Source organism: Fusarium redolens (assembly GCF_020744475.1).
Source record: "Fusarium redolens strain MPI-CAGE-AT-0023 chromosome Unknown BKA55scaffold_3, whole genome shotgun sequence".
NCBI classification, from domain to species: domain Eukaryota; kingdom Fungi; phylum Ascomycota; class Sordariomycetes; order Hypocreales; family Nectriaceae; genus Fusarium; species Fusarium redolens.
The window spans coordinates 640,301-660,784 of record NW_025763666.1 but is presented as its reverse complement, the minus strand read 5'-3'; the positions used below and the strand labels follow the sequence as shown (position 1 = coordinate 660,784).

General features: G+C 47.4%; 10 protein-coding genes across 10 annotated transcripts; 4 read left to right on the top strand and 6 right to left on the bottom strand.

Moving 5' to 3' along the window:
* Positions 1-284: 284 nt before the first annotated feature.
* On the top strand, positions 285-792 carry BKA55DRAFT_534860 (Pam16-domain-containing protein; the record flags this gene model as incomplete). Its single annotated transcript, XM_046189640.1, has 2 exons — positions 285-287; positions 379-792. 2 exons carry the CDS (start codon positions 285-287, stop codon positions 790-792), a joined length of 417 nt encoding a protein of 138 aa, XP_046053634.1.
* Positions 793-1,385: 593 nt separating this feature from the next.
* BKA55DRAFT_671833 (uncharacterized protein) lies at positions 1,386-2,789 on the bottom strand (the record flags this gene model as incomplete). Its single annotated transcript, XM_046197982.1, has 2 exons — positions 1,386-2,617; positions 2,674-2,789. 2 exons carry the CDS (start codon positions 2,787-2,789, stop codon positions 1,477-1,479), a joined length of 1,257 nt encoding a protein of 418 aa, XP_046053633.1. The 3' UTR covers positions 1,386-1,476.
* A 444-nt stretch (positions 2,790-3,233) lies between these two features.
* Positions 3,234-4,268, bottom strand: BKA55DRAFT_534858 (uncharacterized protein; the record flags this gene model as incomplete). Its single annotated transcript, XM_046189639.1, has 2 exons — positions 3,234-4,185; positions 4,237-4,268. The coding sequence occupies 2 exons, from the start codon at positions 4,266-4,268 to the stop codon at positions 3,234-3,236; spliced, it is 984 nt and encodes a 327-aa protein (XP_046053632.1).
* A 311-nt stretch (positions 4,269-4,579) lies between these two features.
* BKA55DRAFT_534857 (uncharacterized protein) lies at positions 4,580-6,540 on the bottom strand (the record flags this gene model as incomplete). The annotated part of the gene is made up of 3 exons (XM_046189638.1): positions 4,580-5,386; positions 5,671-6,451; positions 6,509-6,540. The coding sequence occupies 3 exons, from the start codon at positions 6,538-6,540 to the stop codon at positions 4,580-4,582; spliced, it is 1,620 nt and encodes a 539-aa protein (XP_046053631.1).
* A 906-nt stretch (positions 6,541-7,446) lies between these two features.
* Positions 7,447-9,656, bottom strand: BKA55DRAFT_534856 (biotin-protein ligase; the record flags this gene model as incomplete). Its single annotated transcript, XM_046189637.1, has 5 exons — positions 7,447-7,937; positions 7,984-8,255; positions 8,305-8,880; positions 8,931-9,564; positions 9,620-9,656. The coding sequence occupies 5 exons, from the start codon at positions 9,654-9,656 to the stop codon at positions 7,447-7,449; spliced, it is 2,010 nt and encodes a 669-aa protein (XP_046053630.1).
* Positions 9,657-9,832: 176 nt separating this feature from the next.
* BKA55DRAFT_685376 (CHCH domain-containing protein) lies at positions 9,833-10,381 on the top strand (the record flags this gene model as incomplete). Its single annotated transcript, XM_046198782.1, has 4 exons — positions 9,833-9,897; positions 9,962-9,993; positions 10,142-10,206; positions 10,313-10,381. 4 exons carry the CDS (start codon positions 9,833-9,835, stop codon positions 10,379-10,381), a joined length of 231 nt encoding a protein of 76 aa, XP_046053629.1.
* A 201-nt stretch (positions 10,382-10,582) lies between these two features.
* Positions 10,583-11,781, top strand: BKA55DRAFT_557282 (mitochondrial genome maintenance MGM101-domain-containing protein). The gene is made up of 2 exons (XM_046191783.1): positions 10,583-11,277; positions 11,325-11,781. Exons 1-2 carry the CDS (start codon positions 10,643-10,645, stop codon positions 11,590-11,592), a joined length of 903 nt encoding a protein of 300 aa, XP_046053628.1. The 5' UTR covers positions 10,583-10,642; the 3' UTR covers positions 11,593-11,781.
* On the bottom strand, positions 11,782-13,317 carry BKA55DRAFT_557280 (uncharacterized protein). The gene has a single exon (XM_046191782.1). It carries the CDS (start codon positions 12,853-12,855, stop codon positions 11,920-11,922), a length of 936 nt encoding a protein of 311 aa, XP_046053626.1. The 5' UTR covers positions 12,856-13,317; the 3' UTR covers positions 11,782-11,919.
* BKA55DRAFT_671830 (uncharacterized protein) lies at positions 12,853-13,317 on the bottom strand (the record flags this gene model as incomplete). The annotated part of the gene is made up of 2 exons (XM_046197981.1): positions 13,124-13,317; positions 12,853-13,002 (listed from the first exon to the last, which is right to left on the bottom strand). Coding segments are annotated over exons 1-2 (177 nt in total), but the record flags the coding sequence as incomplete, so codon positions are not given.
* A 1,661-nt stretch (positions 13,318-14,978) lies between these two features.
* On the top strand, positions 14,979-16,352 carry BKA55DRAFT_226345 (RTA1 like protein-domain-containing protein). The gene is made up of 4 exons (XM_046185257.1): positions 14,979-15,482; positions 15,553-15,613; positions 15,661-16,074; positions 16,132-16,352. The coding sequence occupies exons 1-4, from the start codon at positions 15,179-15,181 to the stop codon at positions 16,256-16,258; spliced, it is 906 nt and encodes a 301-aa protein (XP_046053625.1). The 5' UTR covers positions 14,979-15,178; the 3' UTR covers positions 16,259-16,352.
* The last annotated feature ends 4,132 nt before the right edge of the window (positions 16,353-20,484 follow it).

The following is a 20,484-nucleotide window of genomic DNA, read 5'->3' as shown; positions in this document are numbered from 1 at the left end:
GGCATATATATCGGTGAAGCTCGGTGAATGGTGGAACGATTTCTTACTACTCGGCTAAACTGCGGCAGACGTTGCTGCTGCCGGTTGATCGGAGGTGCAAAATTCCGACCTCGGAATGATCCGCCTCCGCCGACTTTGCACCCGGGGAAAAAGTCTCTAGCAGCGCCATCACGATCCTCTTCCTCGTCGCGAACGAGGGCCGCTATTTCAACGTCGCTTCTCAGCGATATCTCCACCTTTCCTCCCGATAGTCAATCCGTCTACATCACCCATAATCCTTCAAAATGGTATGTGCCCACGTCTTGGATCATGCCCGCTATGTTCTTTACTTCAAGAATCGCCGCGTTGGTTAGAGTGGCGGCTAACATATAATCCCAGGCGCACAAATTCGTGGTCACAGCCTTTCTAACAGGCTCCCGAATCCTCGGTCGATCATTCGTCGCCGCTTACAAGCAGGCTCAGGCTGCTTCAGCGTACCAGCGAGCGCAGGCCAAAGCTGGCAACACATCCGCTGGTGCCTCTCTCTCCTCCGGCATGACCCTCGATGAGGCATGCAAGATTCTCAACGTCAAGCCCCCAGCTGGCGGACAAGCCAACGTCGAAGAGGTTCTGTCACGTTACAAGCGACTGTTTGACGCCAACGATCCTCAAAAGGGCGGCAGTTTCTATCTTCAGAGCAAGATCGTAAGAGCAAAGGAGCGATTCGAGCGAGAGATCGGTCCTATAAGGGAGAAGATGGAGCAAGAGGCCGAAATCAAGGAGGGCTTCAAGCCCAAGGTCTACAAGGACTGATCTGTTTCCTGAAGCAAATAAAATTGGGAAAAGCGACACTTGTACGATGGCCTCGTAAAGGAGTTCTGAGGGACGGGAGGGAGGAGTTTACTTTCTCCATGTATACAATGTACATCTTCACTCGACTGCGGCATGGCACGGCGTTTATTGGGTTATCGGTGGCGTGATGAGCCGCTCGAGGTTGGTTGGTTCTTAGAGGAAAGAGAAAAAGACGGACGACCTATGCTATCTTATGTTTAATACAACTGTACGATATCAATGGAGCACTTTTGGGTTGGATGTGAGTCAAATGCAGGGGTGTAAAGCTGACGGTGTATATTTCGGCATCAAATGCATCGTCGAGATGAAGGGTCATGCCATATTGGACAATGTGGTCTTGTGGCTCATCATGACAGTTTAGCATCTCCAAGAGAAACACACCTCATTGGGTATTGATCTATTATAAACATAAAGCCATTCACAGTGCCAGATTCTTCTAAGGCTTATAAGCCACCTCTAGGTGTTACACGTGGTGTAAAAACAGGCTAAGTCATGAAAAGGAGCAATTGCATTGGAAGATCAAAACACGAATTTTCCCACCCACGAAATGTGAACACGCTGATTCAACTATACCCATGTAACCAATTATACAAATGTAACCAAAACTATCTTCCATTCTGTTCCATCCAAAGCACAATCCCAAGATTAAATCCAGCCATAATTTCTGGTTTGCACCGGCTCTCCATTTGTCCTCCGTCCATGAAGCAGCGTATGTTCTTCTTGTCTACGATAGGATCTGTGAATTGAGAGTGGCCTGGGTATTTCGAGCGAATTTGGATACCCGCTGTCCTGGCTGTAGATACTCGAAGTAGTCCGATCTTGAGCTGGATCTTGAGCTGGCACTTGAGCTGAAGGGGTCCAGACTTGATGTTCAGGAATAGCGGGAGGAGTACGTGGGCTGTATGCATGTTCTACGTCAGCGGGAGCTTGACCTGGTTGCACAGGAATAGGAGGAGGAGAACCCGGACTGGGCACACGTTCCTCTAGAACCTGGGGACCCGGTTCTTCAGGCTCGTCTATTGGAAATCGAAACCGGTTCCTGTTGAACCAACCCATGATGACACCTGCCAATGCTCTGGCCCGGGGTCTGTCGGACCCTGAGTCTGAATCGTCGAAGGAGCTGCCCCCAACGGCACCAGCATGACCTCTTTGGTCCTCAGGGCCCTGATCAGGCTGAGGCTGACGGAGGCGTTGAAGGTATTTCCAAGCAATAAGAGCGGTAAATAAGATGGAACTTATAACCCCTATCACGATACCGGCTATTTGACCGCCAGTGGAGCGATTCTTCTTTGACGGTGGTGGAGTGTCGGTCTCTTCTGGGTCCGATGTTGCTGAACTCTCACTCATACCCATCGACGTTGCTGTACTTTCATGCAGACCCATCGATGTTGCTGTACTCTTTCTCAGACTTATAGTAATGGATGCCGTTTTAGTCGTGGTCTCGGTCTCGGTCTCGGTATGCGTTGTTGTTTTCGTAAACCAAGAAAAGGTAGTGCCATCATCGGGACCTGGGAGAGTTGACCATCCAACACGAGGCTTCGTCTGTGTTATTCTGATACTCGTGATGCTTGGCATCTCCTTGGGCAGTTTGAGCAGTGTAATCGAGCTGGTTATGACCTTTTCTGGTCTTTTAGGGCCATATTGACTGCGGCATTCGTCGCAAAGCCTTCTGTAGCCTTCATCATTGTCCTCATCGTATTTAAATTCATCAGTGTCGTCCTCGGGCATCTCCGGGTGGGTTCTGAAGGAACAAGTATGGTCGTCTGGATACATGCGACAAGGGCCACTATACAGAGAGAATATATTAGCATAGTCTTGAGAGATGATGAAAGTATGACTTACCAACCTGCCAACACCCAGTCGCGGTTTCTCGTCATGTCTGTGTCTTCGGTTTTGCAGCGGAGTGCAGCCACGGGTATTGCCATGGCTGCCAGGAAGGGAAACTTGAGAAGCAACATTCTTGCAAGATGTTTGAAATAATTAAAATCTTTGGATATTAAGAGGTTAGTGTAGTCTGTTCGAGTCTTTAAAGAGCCGTAGCAAACAGAATAATCTTGGGGGAATCAAGACGAAAAAGGGGCGGAACGTATGAGATGAGGGCTATGTCCAGATGTTTTGCGTCTCAAGTTCCATTTTATATTCTTGTGCCTGTCGGCTTATATATATATATACATTTGTTGATAAAGTTTGTGCGTGAATTCTCTCATAGCTGTTGAAACTCTACGACAGTTGTTTGCTGCAGATTGTAGCGTTTGTCACAGCATCACATGACGTTTATTCAGACACGTAGTCAAGGTTTAGGGAAACAGTTTAAGTCTGAGTTATATGCGAGGTTTAACTGGAGCTTCTCATATGTGAAGAGAAATCAGGCTTTGAGAAACACTTTCTTATACCAAACTTTGCTATTCTGCAGGATTTCTCGAACTAGAAGCTTCGCCTTTATAGTACTTCAAACCCTTATTATATCCGTCTTTATCGATATCAAAAGACATGCAACGTGTGTCGGTAGTTAGAAGCATATTTGCCTCAGTAGAGCGATGGGGGGCAAATACAGTCTTGAGCCCTCGACTGTCTGTCCAGTTCGATGGAGTTGGATTTGATCGCGAAGTTTCCGAGAATCGAGACACGCCGTAGGGAAAATTAAAGCGGATATTGGTGCCGTTTCGGTTTCGACAGTATTTTAGATAGCGATACATTGAAAAACCTATTATACCAAGGACGACGCACACACCGATAGCGACACCCACTACCCCGGCTGTTGTTAGAGAGTCGTTTGAAGAGGAAGCTTCTGTAGTTGTTGGTAGATCTGGCTGTTCTTGACTAGTAGTATACAATGTAGTCAAGGTTGAGCTGGGCGGTATCGTATCATTTATAGTAACAGTACTCCAAAGTGATGGATTAGTGCTCTCATCAACGCTGGGAGGGGACGGAGGGTTGAGGTATATGGTTGACCAACTTGTCCAAGCAGATTCCGTGGAATGGGGTTTAACATCTTCCACTGCTGTTATTGTAATATGGGTAGTGATCTTAGAAGTGACCTTGGGCAATGGATCGACAGGACCTATATGCTTTGTTTCGAATATAGTGGTAAATGAAGTTAAAGTTGCCATCGAGGTAAGGGTTATCGTGTGTCTTGAGGTGAAGGTCACAGGTTCTTGAGCCTCTTTGCGTGGGATTGTAATAACCTTCGCGTAGGTGGAATACGGTTCCTGGTTGGATTTCATGTCGCTATAGGTATGACCTAACAAATCGATGAAGATACGGGGCTCATTGTGGATATAGGAGGTTTCTTCATGCTCGAGTTCCTTATTTTCGGTCGTTTCGAGGTCAGGAGACTGGCTTCGAGTCTCGTCGCTGCCATAATGTCAGGGGGTCCAGCGAATCCAGGGGCTCGGTTGTACTTACATGTACTCGAATTTGGGAAAAGGAACAGGCATCTTGAGCTCTCATTTGAAGTCTTGTAATAATAGAGAAAAGCAGTCTGTAATTTTTATGGTTCGTCGAGATCGCTCCCGGGAGAAAGCCCCCAGAGCTCCAGTATATAGTCGCCATGCTGAGCTGATTCAAGGTAGTCATTCGTTGTGAGTTGTTGGGTAATGGAACTTATATAATTGTGAACAGACTCATCAATAGTAGTTGAATCAGTGAGAGATAAATGCTATTTGTGTAACTAATAAGTGCTATCATCAGACTCTGCACCTGTGTCAACCTACGTACAACCAGAATCATTCCCATGCCGCGCAATCATTCATGACTTCCAAACCACCGGCGCTGGCTCTTCACGCTGCAAAGGCTCTGTGTAAGCATTCTCAAAGGGAGCGTTGTCGAGTTGGATGTTGTTGATCTGATTGTGTCTAGGATGTGAACGGAGCTTCATGAACACGGTCGCCATGATGGACAGGAAAAGCAAAAATAAGGCCGCGGCTAATACCAAGACCCATTCGGCTGTTGATAGAGAGGTGTTTGGAGGTTCAGCAGCAGTTGGAAATGCCAAACTAGGTGAAGTCGACGAACTTGAAGTCAACTCCTCGCTAGAGGTTGTCGGAGTTGGACCTGGCAGCGTCAAATGGCTGATGATACTGAGTATATCAATATCGCTGCTCGTGGTCTCCGTAGGGCGCAAGATCAGAGTGAATATCTCTTGCCTATGCCTTGTATACCAAGTGAAAGGTTCCCAAGTCTCGGTACCTATGACTACCTCACCATTTTTGGTGGAAGTGCTATCGACCTTGTCGATGACTGTTACATCCTCTCTGTCTTTGCCTGGGAGTTCTTCTGATGCAAATGTAAAAACTGGCTTGAAGCCAGATGGAATCGTGCTGTAGACACTGCCAGTCAAGTCCACCAGCTCTCGACGGTCATTATGGTTGTTGGACGAGACGCCGGTCTCATGAGAAGTGGAGACCTCCTGATTCTTCATGGCCCAATAGATGTTGATATTGTCGATGAAAGAAGGGACACGAGCCAGGCTTTTTACTTCGATGATTGGGGAGTTTGACAAATTCTCGTGGAAGTTTGAGAAGAGATCGAACACGACAGGAGGTGTCTTGGAGGACTATATATAAGTGGCACACTAAGGTGATTCGAGGTATTTCAATCTAATGACAAGATGCATTTTATATGTTGTGAGTCACTAGACGAGAGCAGATAGATCCGACTGTAATCAGGCTGCATAATGTATCGACTCAGAAAAGGCAATGATATTTTGTGCAACTAAAGAAACTATGGAAAGGCTCTGCATCCATGTTCAATCATATCCTTGTAAATCAATGTCACCATGAGCCGTGAATATTTTCAAGCTTTCCATCCATTGTCCAGAACCGGTTGTTGGGGCTGTACCTCCACACGGTTGTGAGATACATTGTTGAAAATGAAATTACCTGGTCGTTCATATCGCGGTTCATGTCGTGGTTCGTATCGCGGCTCACATCGCGATTTTCGTCTCTCTACACACCACAATATAAGAAAAAGGATGGCTATCATAATCAACACGGCGAGAACACCTGCCCCAGCTTCTATTACAACTATTTCGGCATCTGATAGAGCTGGTGTTTCGGAGGGAGTTGCGGGAGAGGAGGATGGTAGAAGTTCTGTGCTTGAGGCGGTTGTGTATGATGTAGTCCAAGAGCTTTCTTCACTCGATGTATAAAAAGATGAACTGAGTAGAGTAGTCTCGGTGCTTAAGCTAGGCACATCAGTAGTCTCCTTAGGTGAAGTATTCTCTGACCCCTGACCGAGGGTCGTCACGTCTGACGTGCTGCTTGGGGGGATGAACTTCGTTCCATCAATAATGGTGATTATCTCTATCTCGGTACCTGCGGTGAGCCTTCGCGGAGCACTGGTAAAAATCGATTGTTCTGGCCGAGTGATTGTGGTGAATCTCTCAATAACAGTCAAGTCCTCAGGGAGATTCGAGATGCCTTGGTCAGGACGCTCTGTCCATGGTATGGTGAGTACTGGCTTGAAATCTGGAGGGATTGTAGGGTAATTATGATCAGTGAGGTCTTTGAAATCACGAGGCCCGTATCTTTGGTAGATTGGTGCAGCCTCATTCTCGGACAGTGTTTCCCCTTGGTTGTTCATGTTGAGGTTGGTAGATTCCAGATCGGGTTCATCAATGCTGTTGATAAAATGAGTAAAAGTCCAGTATACTAGCCTATTTATCTTGAAGACTTACGTGAGATTAGGATCGGTAATTAGGAAGCACATTGTGTGTTTGAAAAATGTATTTGTGTCTACCCAAGGAGGATGACGTTGGCGAAGGGAGCGAGCAGTCAAGAATTTCACGTTACAGAGCAGTCCTCCTAGAACATTAAATACTTGTAACGATGGCCGACTCAAGAAACAGATTAACATTGACTAACTGCAGTATCATCTGTGGTTAGATGCTAGGCCTGACAGGGCCGTGAGTAACAGAAAGCAGAGATTCATACACCCAGAGCATAATTCCAGCTCTGGGCAATTGTACCAGAACAAAAAGCAGCCCAATAGCCATGTATTCAGTCCGAATAAGACATATATAAGATAATCTGGAAAATTCTTCGTTACTGAGCGACATCTGATGTTTGGGATGACAGCATCACTCTAATAAAAAAGAGCTGATGACAGGGAACACATATATGAATGATCCAGGTACTTCTCTAGCTCTTGATTCTTCTCCTTGAATTGACTCGCAATCTCTGAGACCTGGCCCTGCGCTCATCGATATGCATTTGATACTCTCCCTGCTCATTCTTCTGGGCGTCGACCTTACCAAGGGGTCTAATTATTCCATCAAACGCTGTCGCACTCTCCATGACCTCTGTCAGTAGAAAATGTACCTAATGTGACGGCAATAGAGGAGATACAGTCAACTGTCCGCAGGAGTCTGCCATCCCAAGGTCAAGACGATCATCCAAGATCCAAGATGTCGGTACAGGAGGGTTTAGGTCGCCGTCTGAACTTCCACATAAGTGAAACAGTTTTCAGGAGGACAAGTTTGTGATTTGATTCTCGATATTGACAGATCATAAGATGGCATGGTGTAATTGAAAGGCAAGTGTGGTAATATACATGGATAGCGTTGGTCAATGCATATCTGCCTACTTCCAGCGCCTCGATGCCACATATTTACACTCACACCTTCCTCCTGACCAGGCCCTTCCAGTAATCAAAGCTATTTTCATCACTCTGCAATGCCCAGATCTTTCCTGTCGACCTCCCACTAGCATCCATCTCTTCGACTTTCAACATTCCCCAATCCCGCGTGATTCCCATTACACGAGCCTTGACACCACCTTCTGCCTCAAGAGTAACATCTTGTCTTGTGTGTAGCCAGTGACGGTAGTACCGGGCTTCAAGATCAGCTGAAAACCCTTCTCGAAGGAACTGAGCGTAGATGGCTTCTATGCGTGTAAGAACGCGGGCTAGAAGGGTTTCGAGATGAAGTTCTGGTGCGCCTGAGGGAACGAGGTCGGATATGGAGATTGTGGGACGAGGGTTGATGGTGTTGAGGCCTACGCCGAGGATTATTTGGTAGTTGCCGTCGAAATAGAGACACTGAGAGAGAATACCGCCGACTTTGACGTAGTGCGGTTTCTCTTGTGACTTTGTGGGATCAAGGGCATCTAGCGATGTTAGACTTGCTCTTACAAGGTGGCGGAATTGACTTACAAATGTCGTTGGGCCACTTCAACTTGATGGGAATGTTCTCGTAGCCACGATCATAAGACTGCACAGCCTCAACCATAGCAATAGCCGTGATATACTGAATAAAAACTACAGGGCGAGTCACAGCGAGGTGAGCTGGGTGGTTGATAACAGTCGAGAAGATGAGCATTCCAGGAGGAGCAATCCAGACGTTGGAGCCACGGCCACGACCGGCAACTTGGGTGGTAGCTGAGACAGTGAAGCCGCTTGGGAGTTTTGGCATGAGCTTCGGGTTTCTGGTACACGTCAGTATTTCAAGTCTCCTATTTCGAAGGGGGTAAATACTTCTCAAGCATGGTGTTGGTACTTGTGACCACTTCGCCGTACATGAGCAAATCACCCCATGCTCGAGCAGTGGGTTCAATCTGTCGATAGTGCTTTAAGCTTGAAAAGAACAGGCCATGATTGAAATGCGGTGTAAGCTTGGGATGAGGAAGACCCTTCTCGTGGGGAAAGATCTTTTTGATGATCTTGCTGTAGTCAATGCTACCATTCTCAGAGATGTTGGAATCCGTTGTCTCCGTCAGAGATTGCTGAAGACCTTCGAGACTCCAGATGGTATCTTCATTCTGGATGTGAAAGGTATCCGTTTCCGCTCGAATCCATTCTTCGCCGTTCTCCTTGTCGATGATGTCGCCCCAGTCGGTCAATAGCTCGGATACGCCTGTGTTGGTAATGGAAGAGAGGTGAAGATGGGAGAGCGATGGTACACCTGTATCGTGAGGGCTGACCTCAAGACCGAGCTTTATGAGACATGCCTTGAGAAAAGCAGCTCGTTCCATATCAGCGTCGGCTAGCTTGGTGACCAGTTCATCGTACCCAGGGACATTTGGCTGAGGATTCAAGTTGGCCGCAGCGAACCTAAAGTGCGTCAGTAAGTACATGTAGACGGGGAACAGATGGAGACGTACTCTGGGTGAGGACCAGTAAGCAAAGCTTTGCCATCCCCAACTGTGCAAAGAACAACTGCTGCTTTTCCATCACCACCGTCGACATCAAGCTCCTCATCGTAAGTAGCCAGAACCTCGACCTTTCTATCCTTAACCGAAGCAGCATCAACAAAGACACCTCCTCCGTTATAGTAAGAGATGATCTCAGACGCAACCTCTTGTTCAAAAGCACCTTTAGGTACCGTCAACCGCACAGCCCTCGCTCCCCTTTCACTCCGATACTCAAAGCCTTTGAACGCTCCACCTCGACAGGTACCAGGGAAGAACCCTAGCTCTCTTCGCCCAACTACCTCCATGGGCTTGTTTCCCACTTCGAACTCACATCTCTGCGTTCCGTAGTAGCCACCAGCACAGAAGCCTAGATATGAGCCTCCTCGACGAACATAGTCGCCAATACGACGATTTCCCTCACCATTCAATGCCTGGCAGTAGCCGAGATCGCCGCCACCTGGGAACACGAGTAGTGCACATGTTGCTTGCCATGGCTCTTTGAGAACGATGTTCTCGGTGATGGGGATGACGGCGTAATTGGGGCCGAGAAGACGGCGGAGGGACCAGATACAATGCCGCACTGACTCAACTGTAGTGCCGAGGCCTTGGTAGTGAATCAGTGAGTGTAACAACCAGTGAAAGGAGACGATGGATCGAACCTGTGTAAACAAGTACGTTGAGCTTTGCCGGCGCCATTGTCCGTATTTGGGTGATTCTGATGATATCGACGCTGTATGTGTAGTCTTGTCACTTGACTTTTGCTGGATCTCGCCTCAGCCAAATCTCCGGCTCGAACCACCTTTAACCTCTTTCAACGATAACACACACAAGACTCAATCACCACAGTTTGTCGAAAAATACCAAGCGAGATTATGACAAAAGAAGAGAGTAAGGCTCAGCAGAGCACACAAGAAGATGATGATGAACCCGATGAATGGTGAGTGAGCGCTCTTTTCCGTTGAGACACCGAAAGCCGAGGCCTTTGCTAACCGCTGATGAAGGGACAAGCGGATCTTTAGCACTGGATGCGCTGGTGAGTCTCTCCTTTTATACACAACTCGATGGCGAAATCCAAAGGACGATATAGGGCCTCTGTGAGGTTTTATAAGTCTACGCCTCAACCACCAGCTCATCAGCCGTTTTGTTGAGAAAAAGCTTGCTAACAGACATGACCAACCTAGATGAGAACGCAAAAATGACGGATTGCTACTTTGAAAAGAAGGATTGGCGCGCTTGTGCTGCAGAAGTGAGTATCATATCATAAATCCAAACCTGATTTATTTTATTTCTTTCGAGATATCTTATCATATTGCTCTTTATGTTGTCATAGACTTGAACTGACAGTATCACAGATGGAGCAATTCAGACAGTGCTGGAAGGCTCATAACAACGACGAGCGCACAGAGACCAAGGACAATTGAAGTCGCATTTGGGGATATACAACCGCAAAATATTGTATTATTACTGTATAAAATGTATACTAGCAAAATTAGGATCTCCTTTTCGGGCAATTAGGAGAAGATGGCGACCCGATGCCTTCACTCAATCAAGGCATCATGATATGATATACACAGTATTAACACTGTCCCCACCGGACAATCTATCCACCCGTCCTTGAAATTATCACCACAGCTTCATCAAGCTTGAAGCTCACCATATCCAACTCACCAAACCAACCCATAATGTTCGTCCCCCGTCGCGCCCCCTTCGCCGCCCGAAGACTCCCCACATCCATTCGTCCAATTGCACGATACGCCACCGAAGCATCAGACGTGACACTGCAAAAGCCTGCTGAAGATGTCACACAAGTGAAGCAAGAAGACGTTATCACAAAGCCGAAATACACTCCCAGAGCTAGATCTGCACCTGCACCCGCGAAGCCAGCACCTGCGAAGTCAACACCTGCTCCTGCGAAATCGACATCTGCGCCTAAGACGTTTCCTGCAAAGCCGACGACGAGCAGCAAGAGCTCTAAGCTGGAGAGTCCGCACAAGGCTGTTGCAGTGTTGAAGAGCATTCTGAGCGAGACTAGCGAGACGGATACCGAGAACACAGAGCACATCAATTGGGAGACGAGCTGGTATGGTCTTGGTGTGAAGCCTGTTACACCTGAGCAGAATGAGATTCTCGCAAGACCAGTTGATGCTGAAGATGTGGAGGTCAAGCCCGATGGTATTATCTATCTGCCAGAGGTCAAGTACCGACGGCGGCTGAATGAGGCGTTTGGACCGATGGGTTGGGGAATGGTCCATCGTGGGGATGTTGTTGTCGGTAACCAGATCGTGACGCGTGAATACGCTCTCATCGTGAACGGCCGGTAAGTAAACAAATCTCTAATAGCATCACATTGACTAACAAGAACAGCATGGTCTCACAATCGCAGGGTTACAACAACTACTTCAACCCCGAATCTATCCCCGCCGCCATTGAGGGTGCCAAGTCCAACGCCCTGATGCGTTGCTGCAAGGATCTCGGTATCGCCTCTGAACTCTGGGATCCAGTGTATATCCGCTGGTTCAAAAAGCATTATATAGAGGAACGATGGGTTGAGCACCAGGTTACCAAGAAGAAGAGGACTTTCTACTACAAGAAGGGTCTCGCTGAGGCAACATACCCTTACAAGTTTTGTTAGACATCTGTCATGTCTCCCTTGTAACTGCATTTGTATAGAATCTTGGGGCAAAATATTTCAGTGTATGATACGGATGGATTAGACATATGGCTTTGGCGCATGGAGCGATACTGTAGTAATTTGGAGGAAAATGCATGGATCAAGAATCATCAGACCAAAATCTGGGGTTATCTTGGAGAAGAATGAGGTCATGTACACCAATTCCCATTTATAGATATACACTGGAGCAGTTATCGCTTCGAATATCAACGGGCCCCTGTCAAAAAACACCATATCTATCTAGCAAGACCCATGATCATTCAAAACCCACTTCCCAGAATGGAGCTTCTATCTTTCCCTTCCGGAGGCGCTCGCTCCGCCTCCCGATGTGGCATCACCGCCCCATCCCCAAGGAACCCATGAGCCTGATGCATTTCTAGTGCCGGCTCCCTGGTTTCTTCGGCGCACCTGACGATGGTCTTCATCCGAACTAGTTTCCGCGTCGATCCTCTCAAAGTCGGTTTCACTGCGACTCTTGCTAATACCACTCCATGCGCTTAGTCCACTAGGTGGTCGCTGGGTGGGTTCATCTCCCTCGTTGTTATCATAACCTCCGTAGGCCATCGGATCGCGGCGAGTGCCTGTGCTTGTCTGGGCACGCTGGGCTTCGGTACGAAGATCCTGGGCCTCCCGATCAAGTGCCGAGATCAGGACATTTAAGCGATCGCGCTGAGCCGAGATGAAGTCCATTCTAGCACCAGACTCGCGAAGATGCGGTGGGATCAATGCGCCCGAGTTTGTGGCCTCACCTCCAACCGTTCTCGTACCAGCCGACTGTCCACCTGCGTTCGTAGCAGCTGCCACGGCGCTGGAGAGCAGGCTGTAAAAGTCGGTCCCGGTGCTGTTGTTACCAGCCCATCGCGCAGCAGGGACGTTGAATCGTGACAGAAGCGACTGCGTATAACCTTGCGCAGGCTCGGGGGGAGGCGACTCGGGTTCGGATGGTGGAAGACCGAGGACCTTGACCTTGAACTGCTCGATAGCGAGCTTGAGGTAAGATATTCCGGCAGCAGTCAAGCGCTCATGTGCGCTTGCGATGAAGTCGTCAATCTGCGTCTCGTTCTTTTCAAGATAAGGATGGACGTATTCCTCGTATAGACGTCGAGCGCCCTGTGTCTGTGGGAGGATGAGGTAGAGGAGGAATAGTAAACGGAAGTAACCGTAAAGAGGGATCCTGCTGGTGTCAGTAGAGAAGATGTCCGATATGAGTTTTAGACATACCATGAGACAATAAACCAAACCCAAGACTCAGCGAGAAGACAACAACTGAGCACGACCCAGTACATCAGCCATGGCGTCAGTTGGGTGGGATCATGTGTCTTGAGCGCTTTGTAAGATGCGAAGATAGGAAACAGATAACAGGCGACAGAACTTTGCAGAACAAGCGAATAGTCAGTAAATCAGATCCATTGGCGTTGCGAAGTGATTGAAGTGGTTATCGCAATTGCAAGAATGACGCCTCATGACGAAGAGGTATAGGGCTGAAGCTTACGATAAGAGCATAGGAAAAAGGTCAAACATGGCTGCGATCGGAGGTGAAACCTCGTGCGTGATTCGAAAGTTAAAGCTGAAAAGAAACAGGGGTTTTGACCAACGGAGAAGGGGGTAATTGTCTCCGAGAGGTTTAAGGAAGAGGAAAAAGGGTTTATTGTAGGTGTAATAGAATAAGATTGAAGGAAGGTAAGGTTTAGTGGTTGAAGCTGAGCTGAGCTGAAAATGGAAGTGGTGCAGGCGGGTGAAGTGGGCGCCGAAACTCCCGCGAGCGGGGGCGGGGCACTTTTTTCGCGTGACGGTGATGGCTTAGTGAGTGACCCACTGAAAGTTGGTGCTACAAATGGAGGAATAGCATCGAGTCAAAAGAGCTGATCACCTGAATGCAGACTTGCCCCTCGTGATAGAGGCGAGTGTCTTTTGTTGAGCACAATGACGATTTTTATTCTGATTCCTAAAATGAACACGGTATCTTTGAAGGTTCTGACTCTTTCAGTTGTCTAGTTGGTACACGTGGCTTGGTTGCGAGTCCTGTATCTTGAAGACAAGTGTTTTCATATTCGTGGATAGCATCTAGGCATCAACCTTTTCCAAACCAACTGCAGCAATTTATCTGCAATGGACACCTAATTACCGCAGATACACAAGGTCTGTGGCCGCAACTGTCGCCTGGTGAGGATACATGATACGCGTGGTAACAAGAGTCTTACTTAACCAAGATCTTGGCAAGAAAATTTATGCAAGACTGAATCCATAAAATGGGGAAAGACAAAACAAGAAAATATCTTATCAGTGATAGGATATGGACGGGATTATAAATAGTTTCAAATTGAAGGATCGCTAAAAAGGTTTTGAATTGCCGTTGACAACGGAGTCGGCATGACTCGGGCCCGGTCGGAGGCGCGGGCCAAGCCTCGTGCTCCGGCTTGGCTGAGACCGAACTTCAACTTCAAGTCGGCACCAACATAACCGATATCTGAGAAACCGTTGAGTTTCATTACTTGACACGAGAATGTCCTTATTTTCTCTTTATTCGTCATAAAGAAACACAAACTGACAACTGGTTGAATTGTCATTTCTTGATCTGATTTGAGCTGTAAAGTATCTATCATAGTTGTCAAACCTACCCTACATATCTTGACAACTTGGACCAAACTGGCCGTAAATATCCAGAATTTAAGCATAGACTTACAGTGAGGGCAATGCTTCATTAGGGCTGAGTGCGAATACAACAATATGTATGCTAAAATGAATCTAAAATAAGATCAACATCGCCTTAGACCCTTAGTGTCCTGTCACAATGCAGCCATCACCATGGACTGTATATCCGGTCACCACTGCCGAGCCAGATCATGCAAGGTACGGACAAGACAGATGTCCGTTACTGCCGAGATAATCATGCTAGGATCACTAGATATGGTGTAATGATAACGAATTTCACAATATATCTTTGCATATCCAATGGCTTCTGGCTGGCTAGCCACGTTCTCTACCCCTATGAACAGTCCACAACAAACTCTAACGCAACAACACTCGTGCCAACCATGCCATGCTGACGTGGAATCTCATTAAATCTAGAAATAGCTAATCAATCTTCCTTGTATCAATGGAATTCATAGAACTTTATAAAACTCAGCCTCATGTTCCATGTCCACTTCGCCCGTCCGCCTCCCGCGGGCGCCCGATCGGCCGGAGCCCCGGATGGACGGGGCACCCGGACCCACCTGATCCTGAAGTGCACAATCGAGTTTTCTTCTCCACCGCAGCTGAAATAATATAGGAATTCAGGATCAGTGGTGTGAGTTGACGTAGTTGGGTCGTTATGCCCGCGGAGTCAGATCCTGGGTATTTGTTCCGACGGGTGCCGAGATCTGAAATCTTGAATCCTGCCGCTTTATAAAGACGTGAATCTGCTGTCTTCCCCAGATATACAGCCCATCATATCATAACAACAATCGAACAGTAAACAAGAGCGAGCTTTGATCAGATCCTGCATATCCAGCCCTACCGAAAAGTTTGTCAACTCTAACTCGACGACGGTGTGAAGATCGCAAAGATGAGCCATTCACCATTACCCGACGGGCTTATCTCATTCGGCTCCGATGCCAACTGTACACTTGAATTATGTCCCCTCGACTCGAGTATACTGCGATACCAACCAAACATTCCCGCCAATGCCATCTTCATCGGAGTATTCGGAATGTCCATGGCTCTCCACATCTTCCAAGGTATCAAGATGAAGACATGGGGCTTCATGTCGAGTATGATGGCAGGATGTATTCTCGAGATTGTCGGTTACGTCGGACGACTTATAATCCACGATAATCCATTTGACTTTATTGGCTTTCTATTGCAGATCAGTAAGTGTTTCCAGTTCAAATTCGAACAAGGGATGAATGGAAAGGGGGAACTTTACTAACTCTGGCCCAGTCTTTATCACCATTGCCCCCGTTTTCTTCTCTGCTGCCATCTATGTTCTTCTGTCCCAAGTGTAAGTTCCCTCAATTCACTCAGAAGAAGCACAACTGACACTCTCAGCATCAACTTCGTCGATCCAAATGTCTCTCGATTCCCTCCCAAGTATTTCTACTGGATCTTTATCCCTTCCGACATTATCTCCCTCATCCTCCAAGCCGTCGGTGGTGCAGTCTCAGTCGTTTCCACAGCGCAGGACGACGTTAAGACTGGAGAGGACATCTCCATCGCTGGTCTTGTCTTCCAAGTCGTCACTCTCGTTTGTTTCGTTGCATTGTTCATCGACTACGTTATCAGGGCTTCCAAGTCGCCGGCCCGATATCGCCTTACGAAGCCCATTCTTACTTTTCTCTTCTTTCTTTTCCTTTCAACTATCTTCATCCTGATCCGATGCGGCTACCGCATTGCTGAGCTCAATGGAGGATACTTCAGTGCTATCTTTCGAGACGAAGGCCTCTACATCGCTCTTGAATCCTGGTAAGAGCTCATTAATGCCTGTCGCGTTTGCAGTGACAACTTACTGACTGTTATTAGCATGATGTGCATTGCTGTTCTTCTATTGAATGTTGGCCATCCCGGATATGCTTTCAAGGAAACTCCCGAGTTTACCAAGGAAATGGACCAAATGGACCAAGATGACACTACTGTCTTTGGAGACTAGGTCTCGTCTTCGTCAGAACTTGTAAGATGGAAAGTAAGATGGAAAACATGCTCGCCAGGACAACGAGATCCGGAAAGGAAACTCATCAACTGACCAAGGCGAGCTCAACGGATTTCTCCTTTATTATCAGTATTGTGCCTCGAATTTTAGCGTGTATATTGATAGTGTGGCGAACATGGCGTTAAGATATGGCAGATAACTGCCTGGAGGATTATAGATGGTCTTTAGAACATGGCACAGGATGTGCAGGCCTAGGTACAAGGCCCTCGCGATTGGACAACATGGGGAAGCTTAGATCTCCTGTCGAGTTCGTGGTAAAAGTGTTATATAAAAGCAACAAAAACAAATAGATAAAACAGTTCAAAATAAACAAAAATACAAAAAAAGAAATAGGAGAGAAGAAGGGAGAAATACATGCTTCAGCACCCGTACGAGATCAGTTGTTTCCACTGTAGTATTGTCGAGTCTTCCACATGCATTTTGTAGTCTGATCCGGGGACAAGATGACGAGTGCAAATGACTTTGCTCTGATACATCTACGCCGAAATAACGCCTACTGAACGCGGTATTGGAACCTCGCCAAAGGTGAGTTAATTGTCCAGAGCGGTTAGATAATCGGAACATCTTGTTCGCCTCGGCCTTTGAGGTGATGGGTTTGGCATTTCATGTGAGTATCAGACCACCTTGACTTTGCCAAAGGCACCGACAGGGGAAAGGAACTCCAGTCGTATCTCTAATCACTAATGCTGAGTCTGCATGCTGAGAGCGAACTTCATCTGATGGTTTCTTAAGGGATGAGCCGAGGAATGGAGTAAAGAACACCACTTTCGTACTCGCTCCTGAATATTCATCTGTGACATCGGTCACGTATGGCTCGTTCTGCGGCGTACTGTTAGTTCTTGGGCATACCTCGATCATTGCTAGATCCACCGTGCAAGCTGTCCAAGTTCATCTTGCCAATGGCAACGACAGTCGATACCGGCCATGTTGGCTCCAATAACCAAGTTATAGTAAAGCCTCGAAATTGAACAGTTTGACAGACGAAAAGCTTGAGATTGTCTCGGCAGACTGGAGTGACAATTGACGGAAGTGCAATAGACTTTCGTTCTGGGAGCGATCCCAATCATACAGACAGCATCGTTCTGGCCCGTAGTATGTTGTATCTTCAATGACTGTAGATTTTCACATCATTGCGCGAGCTGGAAGACCTGTGTTGCCCTCCAAACTAGATAACAATACGTCGGCCCGAGAGTCGAAATCCTCTTGTCTTGCTTGACATATCTCCTATCAATTATTACTGTGAGTTCGTTCATCACCAACTTACCCCACGAATTTCACTCGAGAAATTAAACGGAGCGGGTGGCTTTTTCAGAGTTTGGTGTATTCATTAAGCTAGATCCGAGGCCAGGTAGGGGTGGACCGTTCAGTAGATTCTGCATGGTAAGCTTGCTTGGTAAGGAAGCGGGTATTGCTTAAATGAAGACAATGATTCATGATTTCATGACCACATTTCGCCTCCAACCGTGAAGCGAACTGCATCACGATGGCAGATGGAACGGTTGTTTGCTGTTATGCGGAGATTATACCGGCCTAGTAATATTAGCGCGTGCAAGGGCAAGTAGCAAAGACCTGGGATCCCAGAGTCAAGATGAATTGACCGAGAGAAAACACTTAAGATGACGCAAAGGACCGAGGGACCCTCTGAGAAATTGGGGTATCGGAGGAACCGCAAGGTGAACCCAACACTATAGAGGGCACTGTGTTCCTGAGGCCAGAGTATGTGGTTTCAGCAATGAATGGTTTCCGGTGTGGCGGAGGAGCCCTAGAAAATAGACACTTGAGCGCATTTCGGGAGGAAATGAGTTGGTATAATAATTCTATACACTGTATTGGATGGAAAACGCATTGAATGATTTCTGTTAAATAGAGACCGGGATCTTGGTGGGCAGTTGCCATATAACATTTGCGTTACTATTCCATAACCACTGCACCAGGCTTATACATCCCGGAGGTAAGTATGTAAATTCACCGTCACCACCGTAGACAGTACCCAATAATTAACTGGGGTTGTGAAGATTGATCTGTAATCAAATCGCCTTGGAAGCTTCTGAAGAAGCATGGGAGGAACATGGTAGTAGTTGACGAGGCTGAACAAAGCGCCTGAACTGATAGGGCTTGAACACCGAATGTCATCATGTCGGTTGTTGGCGAGGCGAGCCGTTAGGCGGTCCCAGCGAGTTGGGTGAGAAACCGGGGTGCCAGGTCTATTCTCCTCAGAGTTGTGATCAACAAACAAAGAGCTGAAGACCATTCAATTGGGGTCGCCCAAGCTGAGCCGAGCTGTTGCAGGCCTCGTCTCGCCTCCTACAACCGAGAGCACTTATCCTTCAGCATAATGTTAAAATCTGTTCCTTTTCCTGCGAGCAGAATTTGATATGAACATGTTGAATTCGGATAGCGCAACGATGGCCAGGACTAGCGCCGAGTAACTCTCATGAACCAATAATTAAGGATCGTTAGCGTAATCGCGTTCATGTCGTGCAAATTGAGGACCATTTCCATACCAAGAGAAACATCGACCATGAAGGAGATCGAGCTGGTGGTTGCTAATGATGATATGGGGAGAATATTTTCCGCGTCTCAGCAGTTTCCAGCAAGTTTGAAAAAGGTAGATCCGATTTGCACGATGTTACCTTTCCAACCTAAGGTAAAACCCATGTGCGTAGCATCCACCAGGACAGGGCAGCCCACCTTTTATCCCCTTGAACGTTGCAGCCAAGATTGGATTTAGCTCCAGGCACAGATCTGTTATTGGCTCGCGGAACGCTCCCACCGTTGCCGCCAACCAAGGGAGCTGATAGGGGTTTGTCTGAGCCTGACATGTCGGAGTCAGCGAGCGCTCGCCGCAGAGCGCCGCCTAATAATGGCAATTGGCTTTCAAGTAAGGATCATAGAATAGCCGTTGTAATAGACTTTGATCGATGCCGCCATAGGAAGCATGTACTCACACCAATTTTGTTGGTGTTTGACAAATAAAGAATAATCTATTCAGAGAGCTTGCTGAAGGCTTAAGCAACGGCAAGCCTCATCACACTATCACGCCTCCGGCAACACCTTTTTCAATATATATAACGACAGCAACAATGACCTCAAAGGCGCATGAAGCCTCGAAAAGACGGGAAATCCTGGAGAGCTACCTCCGCTACATGATCGGTGCGGCTTCTTTCTGCTGAGTAGGAATCGAAATCCCGGGAATTGTATGAAGCCATGAGTGGAACACCTTCATCTTGTTACTATGCTGATCTTCTGACCATTCAATCATTCTTTCGTAGAGGAAGTGGCAGGCTTGGGCTGACTGCGTTTGTAGAATGGGTTTTTGGAAAAGAAACGGGGGTCAGGATGCCGCTTTACACCTTAGACATGTGTAACCAGGCACAAAGGGGTCGCACTATCCTGTTCTTCTCGCAAAACAACCCCGGACGGGCTGTGGTTGAGGAGAAATCGTGACCGAAGATCCAAACATTAGTCGAGTCTGTCTGGAGTAGGAGGACCGACAACGTTGAGCCCTGATTCGTCGAACGGAGAGTTGAGCTTAAAGCGAGCAAGGACTAGCAAAGTAACAGCATGCGTTGTAAGCCAATGCAATAAACATATGCAGAGTTGGGTTTTGGAACGAGTCGATCAGGTTCCGAGGATGGCGCTTTTGACTCGGGAGTTTCCTCCGTTAGTGGCGAGCTTCTTGGTGGTTCTGTGAGGTTAAGTATGACAGTAGGCTCTGTTCAACGTTATCTGGACGATTTCATTAGTTTTGGCTCTGGTGCCAGTGTCGACTTTAAGACTTGAATGGGACAACTGCAGGGGCTCTCATCTAAGGTCTGGCAATTGGCTGGTGGGGGCGGTGGAGGATTTTGCGAGTTAGTTCCCCCATAACTAAGTGCTGACGGGTGAGTAACTGAAAATGTCCGCGCTGCAACGCTGTAACTTGCATCCGATTTGACACCGTCAAACCTGGGTCCTAATACGATGAAAAAAGTAAATAGGTGAGCATCCTGCAAATGTGGTTATTGCGATGGGGCATTGCCTAATTCTTGCAACTATGGTTGCAGGATGTGGCTGCAAGCCCCAAGGGTATTCAACACAAGTCAGAGTTTAGCCTAGCGGACGATGGATAACGGCTGCGATCCGTCCAATCTCCATTCGTCGTCGAAAGGGAGCGCCTTTTCTGT

Excerpts from the sequence above, each read along its gene's own strand:
- BKA55DRAFT_226345 (XM_046185257.1), top strand. The coding sequence starts at position 15,179 with ATGAGCCATTCACCATTACCCGACGGGCTTATCTCATTCGGCTCCGAT. Across the intron at positions 15,483-15,552 it reads TGGCTTTCTATTGCAGATCA|TCTTTATCACCATTGCCCCC; the intron begins GTAAGTGTTTCC and ends ACTCTGGCCCAG. Across the intron at positions 16,075-16,131 it reads TACATCGCTCTTGAATCCTG|CATGATGTGCATTGCTGTTC; the intron begins GTAAGAGCTCAT and ends GACTGTTATTAG.
- BKA55DRAFT_557282 (XM_046191783.1), top strand. The coding sequence starts at position 10,643 with ATGTTCGTCCCCCGTCGCGCCCCCTTCGCCGCCCGAAGACTCCCCACA. Across the intron at positions 11,278-11,324 it reads GCTCTCATCGTGAACGGCCG|CATGGTCTCACAATCGCAGG; the intron begins GTAAGTAAACAA and ends TAACAAGAACAG.
- BKA55DRAFT_557280 (XM_046191782.1), bottom strand. The coding sequence starts at position 12,855 with ATGGTATGTCTAAAACTCATATCGGACATCTTCTCTACTGACACCAGC.